Source organism: Carettochelys insculpta, chromosome 32 (assembly GCF_033958435.1).
Source record: "Carettochelys insculpta isolate YL-2023 chromosome 32, ASM3395843v1, whole genome shotgun sequence".
Classification (NCBI taxonomy): Eukaryota; Metazoa; Chordata; order Testudines; family Carettochelyidae; genus Carettochelys; species Carettochelys insculpta.
Window position 1 is genome coordinate 3,212,554 of NC_134168.1, and position 23,196 is coordinate 3,235,749.

At 52.5% G+C, this 23,196-nt stretch overlaps 4 protein-coding genes across 4 annotated transcripts; 3 read left to right on the top strand and 1 right to left on the bottom strand.

The window, feature by feature from the left end:
- The first annotated feature begins 1,258 nt into the window (after window positions 1–1,258).
- On the top strand, window positions 1,259–2,185 carry LOC142004660 (olfactory receptor 10D3-like). The gene has a single exon (XM_074982295.1). The coding sequence runs from the start codon at window positions 1,274–1,276 to the stop codon at window positions 2,183–2,185; it is 912 nt and encodes a 303-aa protein (XP_074838396.1). The 5' UTR covers window positions 1,259–1,273.
- A 4,711-nt stretch (window positions 2,186–6,896) lies between these two features.
- Window positions 6,897–7,829, top strand: LOC142004537 (putative olfactory receptor 10D4). Its single transcript, XM_074982181.1, has one exon. It carries the CDS (start codon window positions 6,897–6,899, stop codon window positions 7,827–7,829), a length of 933 nt encoding a protein of 310 aa, XP_074838282.1.
- A 7,377-nt stretch (window positions 7,830–15,206) lies between these two features.
- LOC142004538 (putative olfactory receptor 10D4) lies at window positions 15,207–16,160 on the top strand. The gene has a single exon (XM_074982182.1). The coding sequence runs from the start codon at window positions 15,207–15,209 to the stop codon at window positions 16,158–16,160; it is 954 nt and encodes a 317-aa protein (XP_074838283.1).
- A 5,648-nt stretch (window positions 16,161–21,808) lies between these two features.
- Window positions 21,809–22,750, bottom strand: LOC142004539 (olfactory receptor 10G6-like). The gene has a single exon (XM_074982183.1). It carries the CDS (start codon window positions 22,745–22,747, stop codon window positions 21,809–21,811), a length of 939 nt encoding a protein of 312 aa, XP_074838284.1. The 5' UTR covers window positions 22,748–22,750.
- Between the last annotated feature and the right edge of the window lie 446 nt (window positions 22,751–23,196).

Consider the following 23,196-nt stretch of genomic DNA (forward strand, 5'->3'; position numbering starts at 1 on the left):
CCCACCTAAGTCTGTAGAGGAGATGGTTTTTTGCTGTAGAAGTGGTCGAGGTGCCACGGCATGAACAGAGAACTGCACCCCAAGGTGTGTGGGTCACACTACTGCACCCAGAGTCCCTGCAGTTCCACACTTGTGTCTGCGGCATTGCCCCGTTGCTCCTTCTCTCGCCCACCCGAATAATCTCCCAAGTGATTCACATTCTGAGCAAAGCTGGGGCAATTCTTCACCACATTCCACAGCCGGTATGTGCCCCACTCCCCACTGCCCCCTGTCCTTAACAGCAGCATGAAGCAGCCTACGCAAGTGTAACTACAAAACCCTACCACAACAGAGCGCTGAACTGCACGCAGGGCCGTCCTGCTGCTGAGAAGGTAAGAAAGGGAGAGAAACTAAACAACAAATGGGCATATTCGGTACTGGTGAGGCCACATCTGGAGTACTGTGTCCAGTTTGGGCCCCCCCAGTTCAAACAGGAGGTGGATGTGCTGGAGCAGGTTCAGCGGAGGGCAACAAAAATGTTTGAGGGGCTGGAGCACAAGACCTGCGAGGACAGGCTGAGGGATTTGGGCTCATTTAGTTTACAGAAGAGAAGACTGAGGGGTGATTTAATAGCAGCCTTCAACTTCCTGAAGGGGAGCTCTAAAGAGGAAGGTGAGAAACTGTTCTCAGTGGTGTCAGATGGCAGAACAAATACCAATGGTCTGAAGTTAAAGAAGATGAGGAGTAGGTTGGATATCAGGAAAAACTACTTCCCCAGGAGGGTGGTGAAGCACTGGAATGTGTTGCCTAGAGAGTAGGTGGATTCTCCATCCCTAGAGGTTTTTAAGTCCTGGCTTGACAACGTCCTGGCTGGGATGACTTAGGGTTTATCCTGCTTGAAGCAGGGGGCTGGACTAAATGACCTCCTGAGGTCCCTTCCTGCCCTAGGATTCTATGATATTAACCACAGACAGAAGCCAGGAAAGACTTGTGGTGGAAAGGGTGGGGCATTGCCCTGACATCCCCTTTCTCTGTTTGTCTTTAGATGGTAGGATCATCAAGGCAGATGTATTCTTTGTATGTTGAGTGACAACACAGGGAGTCCCTGACCCCCGCAGGTATTACAGGGACAGAAACACACACTACTCCTAATGAAAATGAATCAGGACAGCAGTGGAAGGAAAGGTGAGCCCTGCACCTGTAGGATAATAGTTCTTTTTTTCTGTAACTCACTGGCATTATTTGTCTTCCCTCCCCCAGGGATAAGTCTCACGTGGGACTGGTCAACCATACGATGGTGACTCATTTCATCCTCTTAGGGATCCCCAACACCGATGGCCTCCAAACCATCCTCTTCTTCACCTTCTTAATCTTCTACCTCTGCACCCTGATGGGCAACCTGCTCATCTTATCAGCCATCATTGCCGACTCCTGCCTGCACACCCCCATGTACTTCTTCCTCTGCAACCTCGCTGTTGTGGACCTTGCATTCTCTTCTGTCAGTATCCCAAAGTTGCTGGCCAACCTCTGGGCCAAGAACAGAATCATCTCGCTGGGCGGGTGCATGTCCCAGGTCTTCTTCTTCCACTTGTTGGGCAGCACTGAGTGCCTGCTCTACACCGTCATGGCTTACGACCGATACGTGGCCATCTGCCACCCGCTGCGCTACCTCATCATCATGAACTGGAGGGTGTGCGCCCTCCTGGCAGCCAGCACCTGGATCTCCAGCTCCTTCCATGCCACCATCCTCACCAGCCTGACCTTCACGCTGCCCTACTGTGGCTCCAACGTGGTGGACTATTTCTTCTGTGACATCTTCCCGGTGGCCAAGCTGGCCTGTGCAGACACGTACATCATTGAGACCGTGACCTTCACCAACACGGGCATGGTGCCTGTGACCTGCTTCATCCTCATTCTCGCATCCTACGTCAGGATCGTCTACTCCGTGGTGAAGATGAATTCAGCTGAAGGGCGGCGCAAGGCGGCCTCCACCTGCGCCTCCCACCTGGCGGTGGTGACGCTGTTCTTCGGGCCCAGCGCCCTGATCTACACTCAGCCGGAGCTTAACATGGTGATGGTGACGGCTGTGGAGCTCTTTGGCTCTGTGGTCACGCCCATGCTGAACCCGGTCATCTACACGCTGCGGAACAAGGAGGTGAAAGATGCCCTGAGAACACTGCGAGGGCGTCCGATGGCTGCACGTTGATGCAGCTGCAAGTGCAGAATGGGGGTCTGCAGGGAAATGCGTTTTCAAATACTTTTGTAGGGCTTCTCCGTGGCTTTTGTGACCCTCTGCTCTTACCTCCCATCTATCTGGAGCTCTATGAATCACGCCCCTAATAATCCCCAACTGCCTGTGATTTGCTGTAAGACACATTTTCAAGCCTTCTCTGTGGGACAGGCGCCCTCAGCCTGCACCAATAAATAAGCGCTGGAGATCCAGTCCTTGTAGATGACTTTGAAAATTGCAGCCGTATTACATAGATAAGTCCAGCTTAGGTTTTCTACTCTTTCCGTTCTTCTCATGGCTGTTTGACTCTTCTCTGATTTCTCTGCACCTGTGTGGGATTGTGATCACCAGAATTGAAATCATCAATGCACTGGAGCACATGACCTATGAGGAGAGGCTGAGGGATTTGGGCTTATTTAGTATTGGAACAAAGTCTGGACACCAGGTGTTAAAGACTCACATTTAGTTTGAAGAACAGAAGAGCATAGGTTGATTTGGAAACCGTCTTCAACTTCCCGGGGGGGTGTGTGTGTGTGGGATTCTAAAGAAGATGGAGAGAAGCTGTTCTTAACAGTGAGGGATGGGAGAACAAGGAGCAAGGGTCTCAAGACACAGTGTGGGCAGTCTAGTTTGGATATGAGGAGAACCTGTTTCACCAGGAGGGCGGTGAAGCACTGGAATGTTACCGAGAGAGGTGGTGGAATCTCCATCCCTAGAGGTTTTTAAGTCCCAGCTCCACAAAATCCTGGCTGGATGATTTAGTTAGGGGTGGTCCTGCTTTGGGCAGGGTGCTGGACATGATGAGCTCCTGAGGTCTCTTCCAGCCCTGGGGTTCTAGGATTCTAGCATTCCCGCAGAACACTGTGTAGCAGAAGAGCTCACACCAGTGCCAAACAGTGTGCTGAAATCACCTCTCTATTCCTGGTCAAGATTCCTCCCTTGGGTGTCCCATGGGGGCAGGAGCACTTTTGGCCTCAGCATTGCACTGTGAGCTCAAGTCGGGCTGATCCTCCAGATCTCTCCCCATGGGAATGTCTCCTGTCCTGTCAGCTCAGCCTCGGTTCTCTGTCCCTAGCTGTCCATTCAAACATGGGGGTGAGCAAATTCTTTACGTCAGGCCCCACTTTTCGTACCGGAATTAGCAGCACCCACAGCCTGTCTAATGGAATCCAAACCAATGGAAATTTCCGTTAGGTTGGTATGAAGTTTTTTTTTTCGGCTCATGTAAGACAATCAGTCTGTAGAATGTAAAACTTTGTGAATCTGTTTAACAATGTGAATACGCAGGCAAAAAAACCCAGTAACACAGTTCAACATTGCTAAAGAGATGGATGAGCCTGAGGCCCAGCACCCGATTGTGCTCTGTCTGCCCCACACTTGCACATCCTGGTTCAAACACCTACTGTTACCTTGTGCCCCATTACCAGGAGATCCAAATCAGGGGAAGTGAAGCAGGAGGGAGCAGGCAGCCATGGAGCTGTCTCTGACCGCGAGGGGGCAGCCCCCATTGCAAAGGGACCTCCCGCCCTGCCATACAACAGAAATACGAATTAATAGCTCATAGATATCCCCGACTCTTAGGACATGGTTTGAACATTTTGCCGTGGCAATAAAAATAAAACAATAATAAAAAAGCAAATGGAAGCGGGGCAGATGTTGTGAGCCAGGGCCCTGGCCCTCCTCCCCACCAAACATCAATGCATGCAAATACAACAAGAAGTCCTGTGGCACCTTATAGGCTAACAAATTTATTGGTGCCCAGGGCTTTCTGTTGTTTTTGTAGCTATAGACTAACACAGATACCCCCCGATACTTGTCAGCATGCAAATATAGCACCTGCACTCAGGGAAATTCTGTGCCAAAACATTAAATGGTCTGTGCACCGTATTTCATAACTTTGCAGACTCCTACGTAGTTAATTTCACATAATAGCACACTGGAATCACACCCATTTCCCTCATGCTGCCAATTCATTTGAAAACACCTGTCAACAAGTGTGCCAGAAATCAGAACAGCCAAAAAAGGCTCCTCCAGCAGGAGAGACCTAAAGAAACTCCCACAACAACCGAGTCCAAGATGGGGGTTATGGGAGTGGGTTGTGTGGAGCCCCCAGAGATAAGTCACTTGCCCTCCCAACCCCCCAGAGCCCAGCTGCAGCAGGACACCCCAACGCCCAGGAATCACACCCCCTACAGCCCAGACACAGCCACCAGCAGACACAGAGCCTTTATTCTGTGCAGCTTGCCTACGCTCTTGTCAGGGGATGCGGTGCAGTGAAGCCTGGCCCTTCCTCATTCATAGCTAAAGAGAGGGTTCCTGGTCCCTCTCCCATCCCAGGCAGAGCAAGGACCATGTACAGTGAGCTCCCTCCAGCCCAGCCATCCTGGGTGCTCAGCTCACTGCCAGCTGGGCTCGGCAGAGTCCAGTGCCCCCCAACTGCAGCCAGAAGCTCTGCTCCTCATTACTACGGGGAGAACTGGGAATTCTGCAACTTTCTGCCTTGTGTAGTGGTGCAGAACTCTCCCAGGTCTACCAGGCCGGCATGAGGGACAGCCCTGCCTGAGAAGGAAGAGCACACCCTACCCCTGCGCTGCAGCCCCCCACCCCCCATGCACCACCTCAGGTTTCTCTGCGATTTCCTCGCATTGGTCCAACGAGCCAGCAATTTCCAAAGAGCCACAAGCCCAGAATCCGCTGCCTGAGAAACGAGAGCTGGGAAGGGAAGGTCGGAGCTCACACATTGTGCACTTCGATTTCCAATACCGTGGCGCCTTTCCTTGACCAACGGGACCCCTCCATTGCCCTTCCAGCCAAGGGCTCCGCTGGGAGGCCCTAGAGGGAGAAGCAGGAAGAGCTGCGGAGGGGGGGTACAGGATTTGGCAAACGAGAACTGCACCATATCCACAAACCCACTTTTAAAGAGTACATGGGAATTATTTGCTCCCGTTATCTGGTGGCTAAGACGAAGGCCTGGGACACAGGATATCTGGATTGCAATACAGGCTGTGCAGAGGTCTTCCCTATCTGACCTTCGGTAATTCACTAAATGGCTTCCCGTCTCAGTTTCCCCAACAATTCTACGTGGATAGTTGACTCTTTTGTCAGGCTCCACTGTTAAATGTGCACAAGAAGCAGGTGGAGGCGCTCTCTTAGTACATTTGGGTGCTGGGTGTAGCACAGCGTGACCCCCCAGCTCAGGTCCAGACTGTAGGTCCTACCATAATACTCAGAACATAAAAATCAGTTCTGGCTCTGGTGTTTGTGCAACGACACACAGAACACCTGATACAAACACGAGTGATGTCCGAGCCTAGCACCCAGGGCAGTGAGTCGGGTCGGGGGAGGGAGACCAGAATCCAGACCTTGTGGGAGCTGGGGATCGGGTCCTTTCAGCTCCATGGTGCTGCATATATTTACACCAGAGGAGAACTCCCCCGGGGGTCTAGGAGTGATTTCCAAGGTGATGCAAATTCTCTGTTAATTGGCAACGCTGACGAGATCTCAGGCTGGGAACCTGGTGGGGATTCAGAGCCCTGGTCCTGAGGGGCCTAAAGGGGATTTAAACACCAGGGAGAACGGAGAGGATGCAGGAAGCTGGGAAGACGTCGTGGGGCTGGGCAGCAGCGTGGGGCAATCAGCGGTGGGTGGCCCTGGCCGGCTTTGGAGCCGCTTAGGGGTCCTGGAGTGATGCCAAGCGCCCAGGCTGTGCCCCTCTTCTGGGCAATGGGCCGCTCTGGGTAAGGAAGCTGGATGGTGTGACGCAGGAGTCACGGCCGGGGACAGAAGGGAAGAACCCCAGACAGCTGCACCCACCTCTGCCAATGCAGCCAGTGTAAGGCGCCTGCTTTGGTAAAGATCTTCTCGCTCTGTCCTTCAGTCTCTGCCTGTCCCTGAACCTGCCACAGCCTCGGTCCCAGGGAGAGGTCAGGTGGGGATTTCCTGCAGTGAAAAATCAATGCCATCTTCTAATCATCTCTGTGTGCACTGTCTGTCTGTCTGTCTCTGTGTTGTGTCTCCGTCTCCTTTATCGTCCTCTCTCCATGTCCGAACTCCACCTGCCAGCGTCTCCCTGGCAGCCCTGCCTCTCCAGAAGGGGGAATCTCTCTGGGAACATGCCCACAGATACTTTGTCACTGTCCGTCAAACCTCACTGAAAGCCCCTAGCTGGCACGATAGCTACAGAGCCCCCGGTGGCTGACCACCCCGAACAGACGACTTGCTGTGGCTGGGGGTGGTTGGGACTGGAACGATCTGTGGTCTGGGGGTGCTCAGGGGCATTGAACCCTGAATCTTGGATGTGACGGAAACCACATCAAGCCAGGGCTTGGGGTTGGCCCCCGAAACTACACTGCTACTTCCTGCACCACTTCCTGGTGTATTCTCAGGCTCCTTCTCTCCATCTCTCCCCTGACGAGCATCCCTCCATGCTCTCACACCACCACAGCTGGGGTGATTCTTCTGCACAGTCTTTGGTGTGTCTGTTTCATCCTTGTTCTCTTTGATAACACGCGCGCACACACACGCGCACACACACTCTGACATGAGGTAGCCTGGGCAATCCTAACAAGCAAGTGGTATCAAACACATAGCTGTGCCCTGAAGCATTGGAGCTATAGGGTGACAGGTCTGTGTGTTTCAGTAACTCACTGACAATATTTCTCTCCCCTGTCCCAGGGATGAGTCCCGAATGGGGCTGGTCAACCACACGATGGTGACTCATTTCATCCTGCTGGGGATCCCCAACACTGATGGCCTCCAAACCATCCTCTTCTTCACCTTCTTAATCTTCTACCTCTGCACCCTGATGGGCAACCTGCTCATCTTCTCAGCCATCGTTGCCGACTCCCGCCTGCACACCCCCATGTACTTCTTCCTCTGCAACCTCGCCATTGTAGACCTCGGATTCTCTTCCGTCAGCCTCCCGAAATTGCTGGCCATCCTCTGGGCCAAGAACAGAACCATCGGGCTGGGCGGGTGCATGTCCCAGGTCTTCTTTTACCACTTCCTAGGCAGCACCGAGTGCCTGCTCTGCACTGTCATGGCTTACGACCGGTACGTGGCCATCTGCCACCCGCTGCGCTACCTGCTCATCATGAACCGGAGGGTGTGCGCCCTCCTGGCCGCCGGCACCTGGATCACCAGCTCCTTCCATGCCACCATCCTCACCAGCCTGACCTTCACGCTGCCCTACTGTGGCTCCAACGTGGTGGACTATTTCTTCTGTGACATCTTCCCGGTAGCCAAGCTGGCCTGTGCAGACACGTACATCATTGAGACTGTGACCTTCACCAACACTGGGTTGGTGCCCATGACCTGCTTCCTCCTCATTCTCTTGTCCTACATCCGCATCGTCTACTCCGTGGTGAAGATGAACTCGGCCGAAGGGCGGCGCAAAGCGGCCTCCACCTGCTCCTCCCACCTGGTGGTGGTGATGCTGTTCTTTGGGCCATGTGGCCTGGTCTACACTCAGCCGGAGCTGAGCACAGTGATGGTGACGGCTGTGCAGCTCTTTGGCTACGTGGTGACACCCTTGCTGAACCCCGTCATCTACACGCTGCGGAACAAGGAGGTGAAAGCAGCTCTGAGAAAACTCAGAGGGGGTCAGACGCTGGCAGAGTGATGTACGGCAGCTGCAGGCTTAGCACGGGGGGTCTGCAAGTAAATATGTCTTCAAATACATCTGTATGACTTCTCTGTGGCTGTTGTGACCCTCTCTCTGTCCTCCCATCCCATCTATCTGCAGCGCTATGAACCGTAGCCTGATCCTAATAATCCCCAGCTGTCTGTTACTTGCTGTAAGACTAACATATTCAACACTGTCTGTGGAACAGGCGCCCCCAGCCTGCATCCCAGTAAATACGAACTGGAGCTGCAACCCTTGAGGCGACTTTGAAAATTGCAGCCGTATTACACAGATAACTCTAACTAAGGTTTTCTACTTCCATTCTTCTCATGGCTGTTCTCTGGCTCCTCTCCGATTTATCTGCACCTGTGTGGAATTCTGATCACCAGAATTGTCCTGCAGAGGACAACCAGAATGATTGGGGGCTGGAGCACGTGACCTACGGAGACAGGCTGAGGGATATGGGTTTATTTAGTATGCAGATGAGAAGAGTGAGGGGTGATTTGATAACAACCTTCAGTTCGCTGAAGGGGGGCTCTAAGAAGAATGGGGAGAGGATGTTCTCAGAAGCGTGGGATGGCAGAATCAGGAGTACTGGTCTGAAGATTCAGTGCGGGAGATCTAGGTTGGGTACCAGGAAAAACTACTTCCCCAGGCAGGTGGTGAAGCACTGGAATGCGTTGCCTAGCGAGGTGGTGGAATCTCCATCCCTAGAGGTTATTAAGTCCTGGCGTGACAAAGTCCTGGCTGGGATGATTTAGCTGGGGTTGATCCTGCTTTAGGCAGGACTCAGTGATTTCCGTAGGTCTTGTCCAGCTCTTTGCTTCTAATGGGGCACATCGTACAGCAGCACTCGCACCACTGCCAAACCGCCGGGTGAAATCACCTCTCTAGTCATGGTCAAGATTCCTCCCTTCTGCGCCCCATGCTGGCACGAGCTCCTCTGGACTCAGTGTCGCCCTGGGAGCTCGCGCTGGGCGGATTCTGGAGCACGACCTCCACATCTCTTGCAGCATCATTTCTCCCCAGGAGAACCTCCCCTGTTCTGTCAGCTCAGACCTGGTTCTCTGGCCCTGGCTCCACATGCTGACATTCAGCTGTCTCCAAACACCTAGCGCTAGCTCGTGCCCTATTACCAGGTGATCCAGACCAGGGCGCTGAAGCAGGCGGGACTAGGCGGGCATGAGCCCCTCACTTATTACAGAAGTGGCCTTAGCCGTGGGTGAGGGAGGGAGCAGAGAGGATCGGGGTAGGGGACAGGACACAGGCGAAAGATGGTGCCGGCAGGCCGAGAGGCAGAACTTAGAACATGATGCAAAATCCAGCTGGCTGTTAACTGAGGCTGCAGAGCAGACTTAGTTTTGTCTCTGGAAGAGGTCTCAGGACCACTCGATGAGATGAGCACCCCCAGAAGGTGTGTGACTTGCATGAGGACAGGGCGTGTGTAGGCTGGGCCACTGTTCAGGTACTAGGGGCCCCATGATGCACTTTTAGGGAGCTGTCATCATGATGGGGGAAGAGGTCGAGTGGGCTATTCCCAGGTTGGTTTTACGGTGGACGTCAGAGGAGGTGTCCCATGGCAAAGTAGGATGACACTGGTGTAACTCTAGGTTAGAGTTTGGGTCATGGGAAAGGTTAGAGGAATAGGGCTCAGGCTGAAGTAGGGCAGTTGGGTTAAGGGAGGGTACAGGTAACACATGCATGCAGTCAATAAATTTACCCTGAGGTGTGTGTGAAGCAGGAGATGAACACAAGCCTGCCCAGCTTTGTGAGGGTGAAGTTGGAAGTTTAGGGGATGCATCAGCTCCTTGGGGCTCAGTTCCCCACCTGTGACACTGGGACAGCAACCATTCCTTTCTCCCTGCTATTTCTCTCGTAAACTCATTGGGGCAGGAGCCGTGTCTGGTGGCGTGGGGACACCCCCATTGCAACTGAGCCTCCCACCCTGCCACACAGCAGAAATACGAATGCAGGGCTCAGAATTATCCCCGACTCCGAGGACATGTGTCTCAACCTTGTGCCCTGGCCAAAAAAATTATAATAGAAAAAAGCAAATGAGGCCTGGGGCAGATGTGAAGAGCCAGGTCTCTGTTCCCACATAACACCACATGCAAATACAGCACCTGCACTCAGGGAAATTCTGTGAGAAAACATTAAACAGTCTGTGCTCGGTACTTACAACCCTGCAAGATTCTACCGTGTTATTTTCCCAAAACGGCACATTGGAATCACTCCCATTTCCCTTTTTTTGGCAATTTATTTCACAACACCGGTCAACAAGTGTGCCAGCAACTAGGACAAAGCCTCCCCCAGCAGTAGAGACCTAAGGAAATGGCCATAACAAATGGGTCCCGGATAGGGGCTATGGGCAGGGGTTGTGTGGAGCCCCCGGAGTCAAATCCCCTGCACTCCCATCCCCCGAGCCCAGCTGCAGCAGGGCACCCCCAAGGCCCAGGAATCACACCCTCTTACAGCCCAATACCACGGTGGCTTCTGTTGCTCAATGGGAAACCTCCATTGACCTTCCAGCCACGGGCCCCGCTGGGAGACCCTAGTGGGAGAAGCAGGGCGAGCTGGGGGTGTATAGGATTAGGAAACTGAGAACTGTACCAAATCCACAAACCTACTTTTAAAGAGCCCATGGGAATTATTTGCTCCCATTATCTGGTGGCTAAGACAACAGCCGGGGACACAGGTGATCTGGATTCAGGACTCCCTATTTGACCATCAGTATTTCACTAAAAAGCTTTGTGCCTCGGTTTCCCCACGTGTTCTCCATGGATAAATGACTTCTTTGTCAGGCTCCACCGTTAAATGTGTATAACATGCAGGTGGAGGCCGTCCCAAGCTACATTTCGGTGCTTGCGTGCAGCACAAAGGGGCCCTCACCTCAGGTCCAGACTGTAGGTCCTACCGCAATATCCATACCAGATAATGCACATTAAAAGAGCCAAATGCAGTTCTGTCTCTGGTGTGAGTGGCAACGGCACACGGAGTTCAGCTGATGCAAACCCAGGGCAATGTCTGAGCCTGGCACCCAACGCAGTGAGAAGACTCACTCTGGGGGCTTATCTGAATTATCAAAGTTTAATTAATCCCTGTGGCCACTCAGCCCTGCTGGAAGGTCTCTCTGGGCTGGGGATAAGCCATCTACAGAGATTAATTACCACGCCTGCCTGCTGTGCCTTCCTGCCCGCTCCTAAGTAAGATGCCCACCAGGCCACACAGAGGAGGGCGCAGGGGGCAGCAGGACACACACACCCAGGAGAAATCTCTGGTGGCTTCAGAGCCCTGCAGCAGGGACCTTGGCCGACTTCTCTCCTCTCTCACACCATGGGGGGAAAATCTCTCGTTTGTGTCCTGGGACAGGAGAGCCCAGATGAGCAAGTCCCATCCTGCCTTACAGGGAGAGCAGGGTTGAAATGCTCAGCTGGTGGAAATCCACGGGACGCCTTTGAAGCTAATGGAGTGATTCCTGGTTTACCCCAGAGAGTGTGTGGCTGAGAGGGGCAAGAGGCCCCAGTATATTACCAGGATTGAAGTCAGTAGGAGGGAGAGCAGAATCCGACCCTGGTGGTACTGGGCACCTGGCCCTTTCAGCTCCATGGGTGCTGCACTTATTTACGCTAGCTGAAGACCTGGCATCATCTCTAAGATATTGCGAAATCTCTGTTAATTAGTGACGCTGCCAAGGTCTCAGACCGGGAGCCTGGTGGGGATTCAGGGCCCTGGTCCCAGGGGTCCCGAAGGGGATTTAAAGACCAGGGAGAGCCGGGAGGACGCTGGAAAGACGACATGGGGCTGGGCAGCAGCGTGGGGCAATCAGCGGTGGGAGGCCCAGGCCGGCTTCGGAGCCGCTTAGGGCTCCTGGAGTGATGCCAAGCGCCCAGGCTGTGCCCCTCTGCTGGGCGATGGGCCGCTCTGGGTAAGGAGGCCGGAAGGTGCGACACAGGAGTCACGGCCAGGGACAGAAGGGAAGAACCCCGGACAGATGCACCTGCCTCCACCAACGCAGCCAGTGTAAGGTGCCTGGTTTGGTAATGTTCTTCTCTCTCTGTCCCTCAGTCTCTGTCTGTCCCTGACCCTGTCATGGCCTCGCTCCCAGGAAGAGGGCAGTTGAGGATTTTCGATAGAGAAAAATCAAGGGCATCGTCTGGCTATCTGTCTCTGTGCAGAGTCTCTCTGTCTCTGTATTGTCTCTCTAAATCTTTCACCATCACCTCTCTCTGTCATAACTCCAGTGTCTCCCCTGCATCCCTGCCTGTCCCATAGGGTGAAATCTGCCAGGAAACATGCCCACAGACACTTTGAGAAGTCCTGTGGCTCCTTATAGACTAAGAGATTGTTTTGGAGCATGAGCTTTCGTGGGCAAAGACCCACTTCATCAGATGCATGTAGTGCCAATTCCAGAGATAGGTCTAAATATACAGGCGCATGAAAAGGAGGGAGTCCCAAGCAAGAGGAAGGCCAGAGATGATGAGGTCAGTTCAGTCAGGGAGGAGGTAGCCCACTTCCAGGAGCTGATGTCGAGGTTTGAGCATCAAGAGAGGAGAAACTGCTTTTGTAGCTGGCCAGCCATTGCCAGTCTTTTTTCAGTCCTGAAATGTTGGTGTCAAATTTGCAAAGGAATTGTAGCTCTGCAGTTTCCCTTTGGAGTCTGTTTCTGAAGTTTTTTATTGCACGATGGCTACTTTTAAATACCCTACTGAGTGTCCAGGGAGACTGAGGCGCTCTCCCACAGCTTTTTGTAGGTTACTTTTCTTAACATCTGATTTGGGCCCATTTCTTCCTTTATGCAGAGACTGTCTGGTCTGGCCATTGTCGATGGCAGAGGGGCACTGCTGGCAGATGAGGGCATTTATTACATCAATGGATGTGCAGGGGAACGAGCCCCTGATGGGGACGTTGATGTGGTTAGGGTCTGTGATGATGTCACCGGGGTAGATATTTGGGCAGAGTTAGCACCGAGGTTTGTTGCAGGGATCCTTCAACTCAGACACCAATCCCTGTAGCAAGTCTTGGTGCCACCTCTACCCACATACTCACACCAGCAACACCAACACAGGACCTAATCACAGCATCAGGGCTGCTGGAAGTTGGCCACATCCTCCCTGATTGAACTGACCTTGCCAACTCTGGCCTTCCTCTCGACTGGGACTCCCTCCGTTTCATGTGCCTGTATATTTAGACCTGCCTCTGGAATTTCCACTACATGCATCAGACAAAGTGGGTCTTTGCCCACGAAAGCTTATGCTGCTGCACGTCTGTTAGTCTATAAGGCGCCTGAGGACTTCTCGCTGTTTTTGCAGCTACAAACCAACACAGGTGCCCCTCTGAAACTGCACAGACTCTTTATCACCACCTGTCAAATCTCTCCGAAGATAGCTGGCACAATAGCTGCAGAGCCCCGGCTGCCGAGCACCACGAGCAGACGACTTGCTGGGGTCGGGGGTGGGTGGAGCTGGAACAGTCTGTATACTGGGGGTGCTCAGAGGCATTGAACCCTGAATCCTGGGTAAGAAGGAAACCACACCAAGCCAGGGCTTGGGGCTGCCCCAGAACTCACACTGCTAGTTCCCGCACCCTCTGCTGAGTTATTCGCTGGCTCCTTCTCTTCTTTCTTTTTCCGTCTTATCCAAGAATCCCCCTGCACTCTCAGCCCCGCCCCGACACAAGTCCTATCGTTAGCAGAGCTAGGGCAGTTCTTTCCCAGTCATTGCTGCACCTGCTCTGCCCTTCTCCTCTTCGTTACACACTTGCTGTAGCCTGGGCAACCATAACAACGAAGCCCTGCTGAGCACACAGCTCTGCCCTGAACACAGGGTCGTCTCTCTGCAGACAGGGTGAAGGAGAGAGAGATCACAACACCGGCGGGCCCACCAATGGGGAGGGGGGCAAGCGGGTAATTGCCCAGGGACGCCAGTCACAGTCATGGCACCGGAAGCTGAGCACCTCACCAGGCCCTGTGGAATCGCAGGGCTGGCAGGGGCACGGAGGTGGTGGTGGGTGGAGCCAGCGCTGTGGAAGCTGCCGGCTCCTGTCCTTCCTCCTGCACCTGTTATGCTGATAAGCACACGGGATCTTGCCAGGGGAAAGGGCGACAGGCCAGGTTTACTCCGAATGCAGTAGAAAAGCAGTCAGTGTCTGCTCCCATACACACACACATGGCCTGGCCAGTTCATGGTCTAGTTACGGGTCTGTCGCTCGATTTCAATCAGCTGGCGAAGTTAAAGGCATAAGAAAATGGGTTGGGAGCAGGTTGAGACCCCAGGGGAAGTGGTAGATGATCCTGGAGTCTGGGGCAGAGCAGCCCCCTTCTTACAGCAATTTTCTTGCATGGGGCTCAGGGAATTTTGCGTGTATTTGTGAGCACTGGTTTTCTCAAGTTTCCTCATGTTTCCTTCTCATCTATGTTCAATAACTGCTCTCTGGTCCTCATTAATGACTGCCTCCTTCCCCCTCCAGCATTGTCTGTATGCTCCCTTCTCACGTTTTAATGGGGGTGTGCAACCATCCCGTCGCCTGTTCTGAGCCCACCCTTACACTCCTGACTCACCAACAGGGCCTTTCCTTAGCGTAGAGACAATGGCAGCACTTACACGGAACATTGCGTTAGTTTTGACAAGCACTAATTATACTCTGTTAGAATATTTACCTTAAATCTGAGCTGAGCAGCAGAGACAGGTAACATTGTGCAAAATTACAGCTTTGTCCTCAATCAGACAGACCGGAAATAGAATTTTATACTGCTCACCCTTTCCTCGGGGAAGGCGGTATGAGACCCAGTGCTCTCCTAACCTGCACACACTGCACGCAATTGCACAAGAGCATCGGAAAATCTGAGACACTCCCGCTTTAATATCTAACCACCTGCCTCTTCCTATCCCTCTGCTTGGGCTTGGCTTTCTCCGAGAGGAGCTCGTTAATTTCAATGGAAAAAAGCTGCTGGAGTCATTAGCAGAATGTGGGGCCTGCGAAAGAGCCATTCAAGGGGTAACAAAGCCATTAAGCAGTTGCCAACTCCAGGTGTATCCTGTCCATTTCTGGATTTACCTTCATAGTCGACAGGTGCTTAGTTTAATATTTGTTCTAAAAATAGGTCATTCACGTTGTTATGACATCACATCTCTGAGAAGCTGCCCCTGTCCATTCTGGTATCGGGCAAATGAGCATCAGTTTAATAGTACAGCGAAGTGGCCCACAGATCCCAAAGATGGCCCTGGTGAGACCACCCCCTTAACACGTCCCCACCCTTACCCAGAGCCACAGACTCCCCCAGTCCAGAGAAACACTGGGTATACAGGGGGACAGGTCTTTGTGTTTCAGTAGCTCACTGGCGTTATTTCTCTGCTCTGTCCCAGGAATGAGTCCTGAATGGGGCTGGTCAACCGCACGGTGGTGACCCATTTCATCCTCTTAGGGATCCCCAACACCGATGGCCTCCAAACCATCCTCTTCTTCACCTTCTTAATCTTCTACCTCTGCACCCTGATGGGTAACCTGCTCATCTTCTCAGCCGTCGTTGCCGACTCCCGCCTGCACACCCCCATGTACTTCTTCCTCTGCAACCTCGCCGTGCTGGACTTTGGATTCTCTTCCATTAGCCTCCCAAAATTGCTGGCCAACCTCTGGGCCAAGAATAGAATTATCTCGCTGGGAGGATGCATGTCCCAGGTCTTCTTCTACCACTTCTTAGCCAGCTCCGAGTGCCTGCTCTACACTGTCATGGCTTACGACCGGTACGTGGCCATCTGCCACCCGCTGCGTTACTGCATCATTATGAACCGGAGGGTGTGCTTCCTCCTAGCTGCTGGCAGCTGGATCACCAGCTCCTTCCATGCCACCATCCTCACCAGCCTGACCTTCACGCTGCCCTACTGCGGCTCCAACGTGGTGGACTATTTCTTCTGTGACATCTTCCCGGTGGCCAAGCTGGCCTGTGCAGACACCTATGTCCTTGAGACTGTGACCTTCATCAACACCGGCGTGGTGCCGATGACCTGCTTCTCCCTCATTCTCTTGTCCTACGTCCGCATTGTCTACTCCGTGGTGAAGATGAACTCGGCCGAAGGGCGGCACAAAGCGGCCTCCACCTGCGCCTCCCACCTGGTGTTGGTGATACTGTTTTTTGGGCCTTGTGCCCTGGCTTACACTCAGCCGGAGCTGAGCACAGCGATGGTGACAGGAATTCAGCTCTTTGGCTACCTGGTGACGCCCTTGCTGAACCCCGTCATCTACACTCTGCGGAACAAGGACGTGAAAGATGCTCTGAGAAAACTCAGAGGGGTCAGACACTGGCAGAGTGATGTACGGCAGCTGCAGGCTTAGCACAGAGGTCTGCAGGTAAATATGTCTTCAAATACATCTGTATGGCTTCTCTGGAGCTGCTGTGACCCTCTCTCTGTCCTACCATCCCATCTATCTGGAGTGCTATCAATCGTAGCCTGATCCTAATAATCCCCAGCTGTCTGTGACTTGCTCTAAGACTCACGTATTCACACTTGTCTCAGGGACAGGCGCCCCCAGCCTGCACTCCAAGAAATAGGAGATGGAACTCCAGTCCTTGAAGGAGGCTTTGAAAGGTGCAGCCCTATGAGCCTAGCTAAGGTTTTCTACTCCTTCAGTTCTTCCCATAGCTTTTTTCTGGATCCTCTCTGATATTCTTGTGCCTTGCATGGTGTCAAGTATCGGAGGGGTAGCCGTGTTAGTCTGGATCTGTAACAGCAACAAAGGGTCCTGTGGCACCTTATAGACTAATAGAAAGTTTTGAGCATGAGCTTTCATGGGGAAAGACGCACTTCTTCAGATGCAGACCCATGTGTGGAATTGTGATCACAAGAATTGTCCAGCTGGGGGCAACCGAAATCATCAATGGGCTGGAGCACATCACCTGTGAGGAGAGGCTGAGGGATTTGGGCTTATTTAGTTTGCAGAAGAGAAGAGTGAGGGGTGATTTGATAAAACCCTTCAACTTCCTGAAGGGGGGGGCTCTAAAGAGGATGGAGAGAGGCTGTTCTGAGTAGTGATGGATGGCAGAAGAAGGAGCAATGGTCTCAAGGCACAGTGCGGGACATCTACATTGCATATTAGAAAAAGCTATTTCCCCAGGAGCGTGGTGAAGAACTGGAACACATTATCAATAAACTAGGCAAATACAACTTAGATGGGGCTCCTGTAAGGTGGGTGCAAAACTGGCTGGATAACCGTACTCAGAGAGTAGTTCTCAAAGGTTCTCAATCCTGCTGGAAAAGTATAACAAGTGGGGTTCCGCAGCAGTCTATGTTAGGACAAGTTCTGTTCAATATCTTCATCAACAGTTTAGATACTGGCATAGAAAGTACACTTATTATGTTTGCAGGTGACAACAAGCTGGGAGGGGTTGCAACTGCTTTGGAGGATAGGGTCAAAATGATCTGGATAAATTGGAGAAATGGTCTGAGGTAAACAGGATGAAATTTTGTAAAGACAAATGCAAAGTACTCCACTTAGGAAGGAACAAAAGGAACAATCAGTTTCACACATACAGAATGGGGAGAGACTGTCTAGGAATGACTACCGCAGAAAGGGATCTAGGGGGTTATAGTGGACCACAAGCTAAATATGAGTCAACAGTGTGATGCAGTTGCAAAAAAAGCAAACATGATTCTAAGATGCATTAACAGGTGCGTTGTGTGCAAGACACAAGAAGTCATTCTCCCGCTCTACTCTGCGCTGGTTAGGCCTCAGCTGGAGTATTGTGTCCAGTTCTGGGCACTGCAGTTCAAGGAGGCTGTGGAGAAATTGGAAAGGGTCCAGAAAAGAGGAGCAATGATCAAAGGTCTAGCAAATGTGACCGGTGAAGAAAGGCTGAAAGAATTGGGCTTGTTTAGTTTGGAAAAGAGAAGATTGAGGGAGGACATGATAGCGGTTTTCAGGTATCTAGAAGGGTGTCATAAGGAGGAGGGAGAAAACTTGTTCTTCTTGGCCTCTGAGGATAGAACAAGAAGCAATGGACTTAAACTGCAGTAAGGGAGTTTAGGTTGGATGTTAGGAAAAAGTTCCTAACTGTCAGGGTGGTCAAACAGTGGAATAAATTGCCAAGGGAGGTTGTGGAATCTCCATCTCTGGACATATTTAAAAACAAGTTAGATAAGTATCTATCAGGGATGGTCTAGACAGTACTTGGTCCTGCCATGAGGGCAGGGGGCTGGACTCAATGGCCTCTCAAGCTCCCTTCCAGTCCTAGCATTCTATGATTCTATGACCTAGAGAGGTGGTGGAATCTCCATCCCTAGAGGTTATTAAGTCCCGGCGTGACAAAGTCCTGGCTGGGATGATTTAGCTGGGGTTGATCCTGCTTTAGGCAGGACTCAGTGATTTCCGTCGGTCTTGTCCAGCCCTTTGCTTCTAATGGGACACATCGTACAGCAGCACTCGCACCACTGCCAAACCGTCGGGTGAAATCACCTCTCTAGTCATGGTCAAGATTACTCCCTTCTGCATCCCACGCTGGCACGAGCTCCTCTGGACCCAGTGTCGCCCTGGGAGCTCACGCTGGGCGGATTCTGGAGCACGACCTCCACATCTCTTGCAGCATCATTGCTCCCCAGGAGAATCTCCCCTGTTCTGTCAGCTCAGACTTGGTTCTCTGGCCCTGGCTCCACATGCTGACATTCAGCTGTCTTCAAACACCTAGCGCTAGCACGTGCCCTATTACCAGGAGATCCAGACCAGGGCACTGAAGCAGGCGGGACTAGGCGGGCATGAGCCCCTCACTTATTACAGAAGTGGCCTTAGCCATGGGTGATGGAGGGAGGGAGGGAGCAGAGAGGATCGAGTAGGGGACAGGACACTGGCGAAAGATGGTGCCGGCAGGCCGAGAGGCAGAACTTAGAACATGAGCCTCGACCACATGAGCTAAAATCCAGCTGGCTGTTAACTGAGGCTGCAGAGCAGACTTAGTTTTGTCTCTGGAAGAGGTCTCAGGACCACTCGATGGGACGAGCACACCCAGAAGGTGTGTGACTTGCATGAGGACAGGGCGTCTGTAGGCTGGGCCACTGTTCAGGTTCTAGAGGCCCCATTTGGGAGCTGTTATTGTGATGGGGAAAGAACTTGGGGAGGCTATTTTTGGGTTGGAGTTACGGTGGACGTCAGTGGAGGTGTCCCATGGCAAAGCAGGATGACACTGGTGTAACTGTAGTTTAGAGTTTGGGTCATGGAAAAAGTCAGAGGAATAGGGCCCAGGTTGAAGTAGGGCAGTTGGGTTAAGAGAGGGTTCAGGTAACACATGCAGTCAATAAATTTACCTCAGGTGTGGGTGGGGCAGGGTATGAACGCATTCCTGCTAGGATTTATGAGGGGGAGGCTGGAAGGCAGAGGGCTAATGTAATCGTTTTGGGGCTCAGTTCCCCACCTGTGACACTGGGGCAGCAACAAGTCTTTTCTCCCCACTATTTCTCTCGTAAACTCATTGGGGCAGGAGCTGTGTCTGGCGGCGTGGGGGCACCCCCATTGCAACTGAGCCTCCCGCCCTGCCACACAGCAGAAATACAAATGCAGGGCTCAGAATTATCCCTGACTCCAAGGATGTGGGTTTGAACTTTGTGCCTTGGCAGAAAAAATAATATATTAGAAAAGCAAATGGAACCTGGGGCAGATGTGGTGAGCCAGGCCCTGGCCCCTTCGGCCTGTAGAACAATGCATGCAAATACAGCGCCTGCACTCAGGGAAATTCTGTGAGAAAACATTAAACAGTCTGTGCTCAGTACTTACAACTCTGCAAGATTCTCCCACTTTACTTTCCCAAAGTAGCACATTGGAATCGCGCACATTTCCCTTATATTGGCAATTTATTTCACAACACCGGTCAACGAGTGTGCCAGCAACTAGGACAACAGCCAAAAAGCCTCCCCCAGCAGTAGAGACCTAAGGAAATGGCCATAACAAATAGGTCCTGGATGGGGGCTATTGGCGGGGGTTGCGTGGAGCCCCCGGAGTCAAATCACCTGCACTCCCATCCCCCAAGCCCAGCTGCAGCAGGGCACCCCCAAGGCCCAGGAATCACACCCTCTTACAGCCCAATACCACGGTGGCTTCTGTTGCTCAATGGGAAACCTCCATTGACCTTCCAGCCATGGGCACCACTGGGAGACCCTAGTGGGAGAAGCAGGGCGAGCTGGGGGTGTATAGGATTAGGAAACTGAGAACTGTACCAAATCCACAAACCTACTTTTAAAGAGCCCATGGGAATTATTTCCTCCCATTATCTTCTTCCTCTTTTTACTCCCAGGGCTGATTCCTTCCCCCATAAGGGCTTTTCTTTTAAAATCAGGCAGTTTTGGTTTTAGTTTAAAAACGTTAAGTATATCTAGCTCCCCTTCAAGCTCTCTCTCCAAACTTCCTTGTGAAACTCCCCTGGTAGCTAGCTGAGAAGTGGCCTTTTTAAAGCCCTGGCCTTCCTGAGTAGCTCTGCCCCTCTTGTTAAAGCTCGATGGATGTTAAAGATATTGGATATCAGCAAATGGTCCTTTGAACAAACAAGGTCAGTGCACAGTTTCCTTCGGGCAACCAGAAAGTGTACCCCTCAGAATGAGCATGTGCACAAACTGCCTTCACAAAGTGGTGCTAGACCCATTTTACAGATAGGGAAGCCAAGGCAGGCAGTGAGCAAGTGACACAGGTTCTCTGGAGTCCCACTCCAGTGCCTTCACCACAGAGCCTTCCTTCTTTGGGAATTGTTGTGTGTTACTTTCATAGCGCTGATGTGCTGCCAGGCCCCTCACACAGATCGGGGGCCCTCGTGCTAGGAACTGCACACAGCTATAGACGGACAAAACATTCTAATCTGAGACAGGACACGAGTGCCTGTTGCATACTGGGGTGGGGTTTACAAAAATAAGACCATGCAGTGACAGACATTTTATTTTTAGCCGCTGAAGACCTTGTACAATTCCTGGGGTCAGCAACCACAATAGCAGGAAGAGACTTTTTTTTTTTTTTTTTTTTTAATAATTCAGTAAAACACTCAGTTCAAGAGCTGCAAGGCATGAGAATATGAAATGTTCCTTAATAAATAACGTCAAACGGTACTTTTTGTAACCCCTATTTTAAGAACAGCACTTGCACCAGGATTTGTAATACAATACATGGTTACTGTAGGACCATCACTGTTTAACAAAAATAATCAGAAGATTTTTTTTTGTGGGTTTTTTTTTTTTTGGCTTTGCAGTTATAGCGTTACGGGCCACAAAGAAAGTCCTCAAAGATCTGTGGTTGCAGACCCCTGGGCATGGCTAACAGGATGGGGAGAGCAAGTCTCTGATGCCATTTGGCCAATACTGTGTCCCTAAAGCAAGCCACGCCTGCCCCGGGATCCTCTCTTAGACGAGCCTGAAATTCTCATTTGCCCGTCTCCTTCTGCCGTGAATACCTCAGGGTCACAGTCCTGGAGCACAGCTCCCACTGGACCACAGGCTGGTCCAGCATGGGAAAAAATACCCGGCTTTTATGCCCAAGCGGACAATTTCATCACCTCCCTCTTTCAGACACACACTGCCTTTTTCTCCTGCTCCTTCTGCTGGAGCCCTCTGCCCACCTCCCACTCAGTAAAACTTTAGCCTCACAGCCCTGAGTGGCACGTATTAGGGAGACAACCTGCATAGTGAACCAGATGTCAAGTGATGTGCCCAAGGTCTTTCAGGGAGTCTGTGGCAGAGGTGGAACTAGACTCCCAGTGTCCTGACTCCCTGCCAATACCACGAGACATGAGCCCCTTCCCAGGGACAGAAATACAACCCAAGCGTCCTGAATGTGAATCTGGGTGATGCTAGCCATAAGAGCCATGGAAAAAATTCCAACCACTCCTGGAGGTAAAGAACCATTAGACCCCATTTCCCAGCCAGAGCCAGGGATAGAACACAGATGTCCAGATGCCCATCTCCAGGTCCCTCTCTCCCCGTCTAGTTCCCAGGCAGCTCCTGCTGGAGACAGGAGAATCATGGCTCAGACCCCAGCCATCTCCTGCCCCCTAGTTTCATCAGGGCATTTTTCATCTCCTTGTTCCTCAGTGTGTAGATGAGGGGGTTCAGGAGCGGGGTCACCGTGGTGTAGAACACAGCCACCACCTTATCCACCGGGTGCTGGGACCCTGGCCTCAGGTAGATGAAGACCAAGGGCACATAGTAGGTCACCACCACTATGACGTGAGCCGCGCAGGTGGAGAAGGCCCGGCGCCTGCCCTCGGCGGAGCGGATCCTCAGGATGGTGGAGACGATGTAGACGTAGGACATCAGGATCAGCAGGAAGCAGGTCATGGCCACGAATCCCACATCAACTAACGTCACCATCTCATTGAGCGCCGTGTCCCCGCAGGCCAGCTTCAGCACAGCCGGGATATCGCAGAAGATGTAGCCTACCCGGTTGTCCTGGCCGTAGGGCAGCCGGAAAGTGAGTGTGGTTTCTAGCAGCGAGTGCAGGGCACCCCCTAGCCAGGTCCCCGCGGCCAGGCACAGGCAGGCTGTGCGGTTCATAATGACGCCGTAGCGCAGGGGCTTGCAGATGGCCAGGAAGCGGTCGTAGGCCATGACCGTGTACAGGAAGCACTCGGTGCAGCCCAGGAAGTGGAAGAAGAAGAGCTGAGCCGCACAGCCCTGGAAGGAGACGTCCCCGCCGCCTGGCAGAAATGTGGCCACCACCTTGGGCACCACCACAGAGGAGACCGCCATGTCCAGGAAGGACAAGTGGCAGAGGAACCAGTACATGGGCTTGTGCAGCCGGCGATCCCAGACCACCGCCAGCAGGATGAGCAGGTTCCCGCAGAGTGTCAACAGGTAGACGAGGAGGAAGAAGAGGAACAAGGGCACCAGCAGCTGTGGGGGGTACGGGAGCCCCACCAGGACGAAATGGGTCAGCTGGGAGTGGTTCCCGCACTCCATTCACTCAGCCTGAGTCCCTGCAGGCGAAGCTGGGGTGTTTATGATGAAAGGTAGAAACGAGGGGTGATGTGTGCATGGAGCATTTGGGGTAACGCTCCTGGGCAGGGCTCAGACCCAAACCCAAACCCAGATGTCTTGGCTCTGCCTCTTCCTGCTCTGACCCACTGGGCTCCGCTTCCTTCACAGAACCGGGGACGGGACCCAGGAGAGCTGATGCCCAGTCTGCCCAGTGTTACCCCGTTGGTCCCAAGTGTGCTCTTAGAGCTGGGGGGCCGGAAGCCCGGAGCAGAACAGAGACAAATGCAGATGAGAACGCAAGCACGCACTCGGCCGGCTGCGCAGGTGATAAACCATTGGCGTCAGCTTCCCCTGCCTTTGTGGAAGTAGCCTCTGTCTGCAGAGGAGAAGCACCTTCACTCAGGCAGGAGCCGCTGTGCTTGGTTAAGGGG

Excerpts from the sequence above, each read along its gene's own strand:
- LOC142004660 (XM_074982295.1), top strand. The coding sequence starts at position 1,274 with ATGGTGACTCATTTCATCCTCTTAGGGATCCCCAACACCGATGGCCTC.
- LOC142004537 (XM_074982181.1), top strand. The coding sequence starts at position 6,897 with ATGGGGCTGGTCAACCACACGATGGTGACTCATTTCATCCTGCTGGGG.
- LOC142004538 (XM_074982182.1), top strand. The coding sequence starts at position 15,207 with ATGGGGCTGGTCAACCGCACGGTGGTGACCCATTTCATCCTCTTAGGG.
- LOC142004539 (XM_074982183.1), bottom strand. The coding sequence starts at position 22,747 with ATGGAGTGCGGGAACCACTCCCAGCTGACCCATTTCGTCCTGGTGGGG.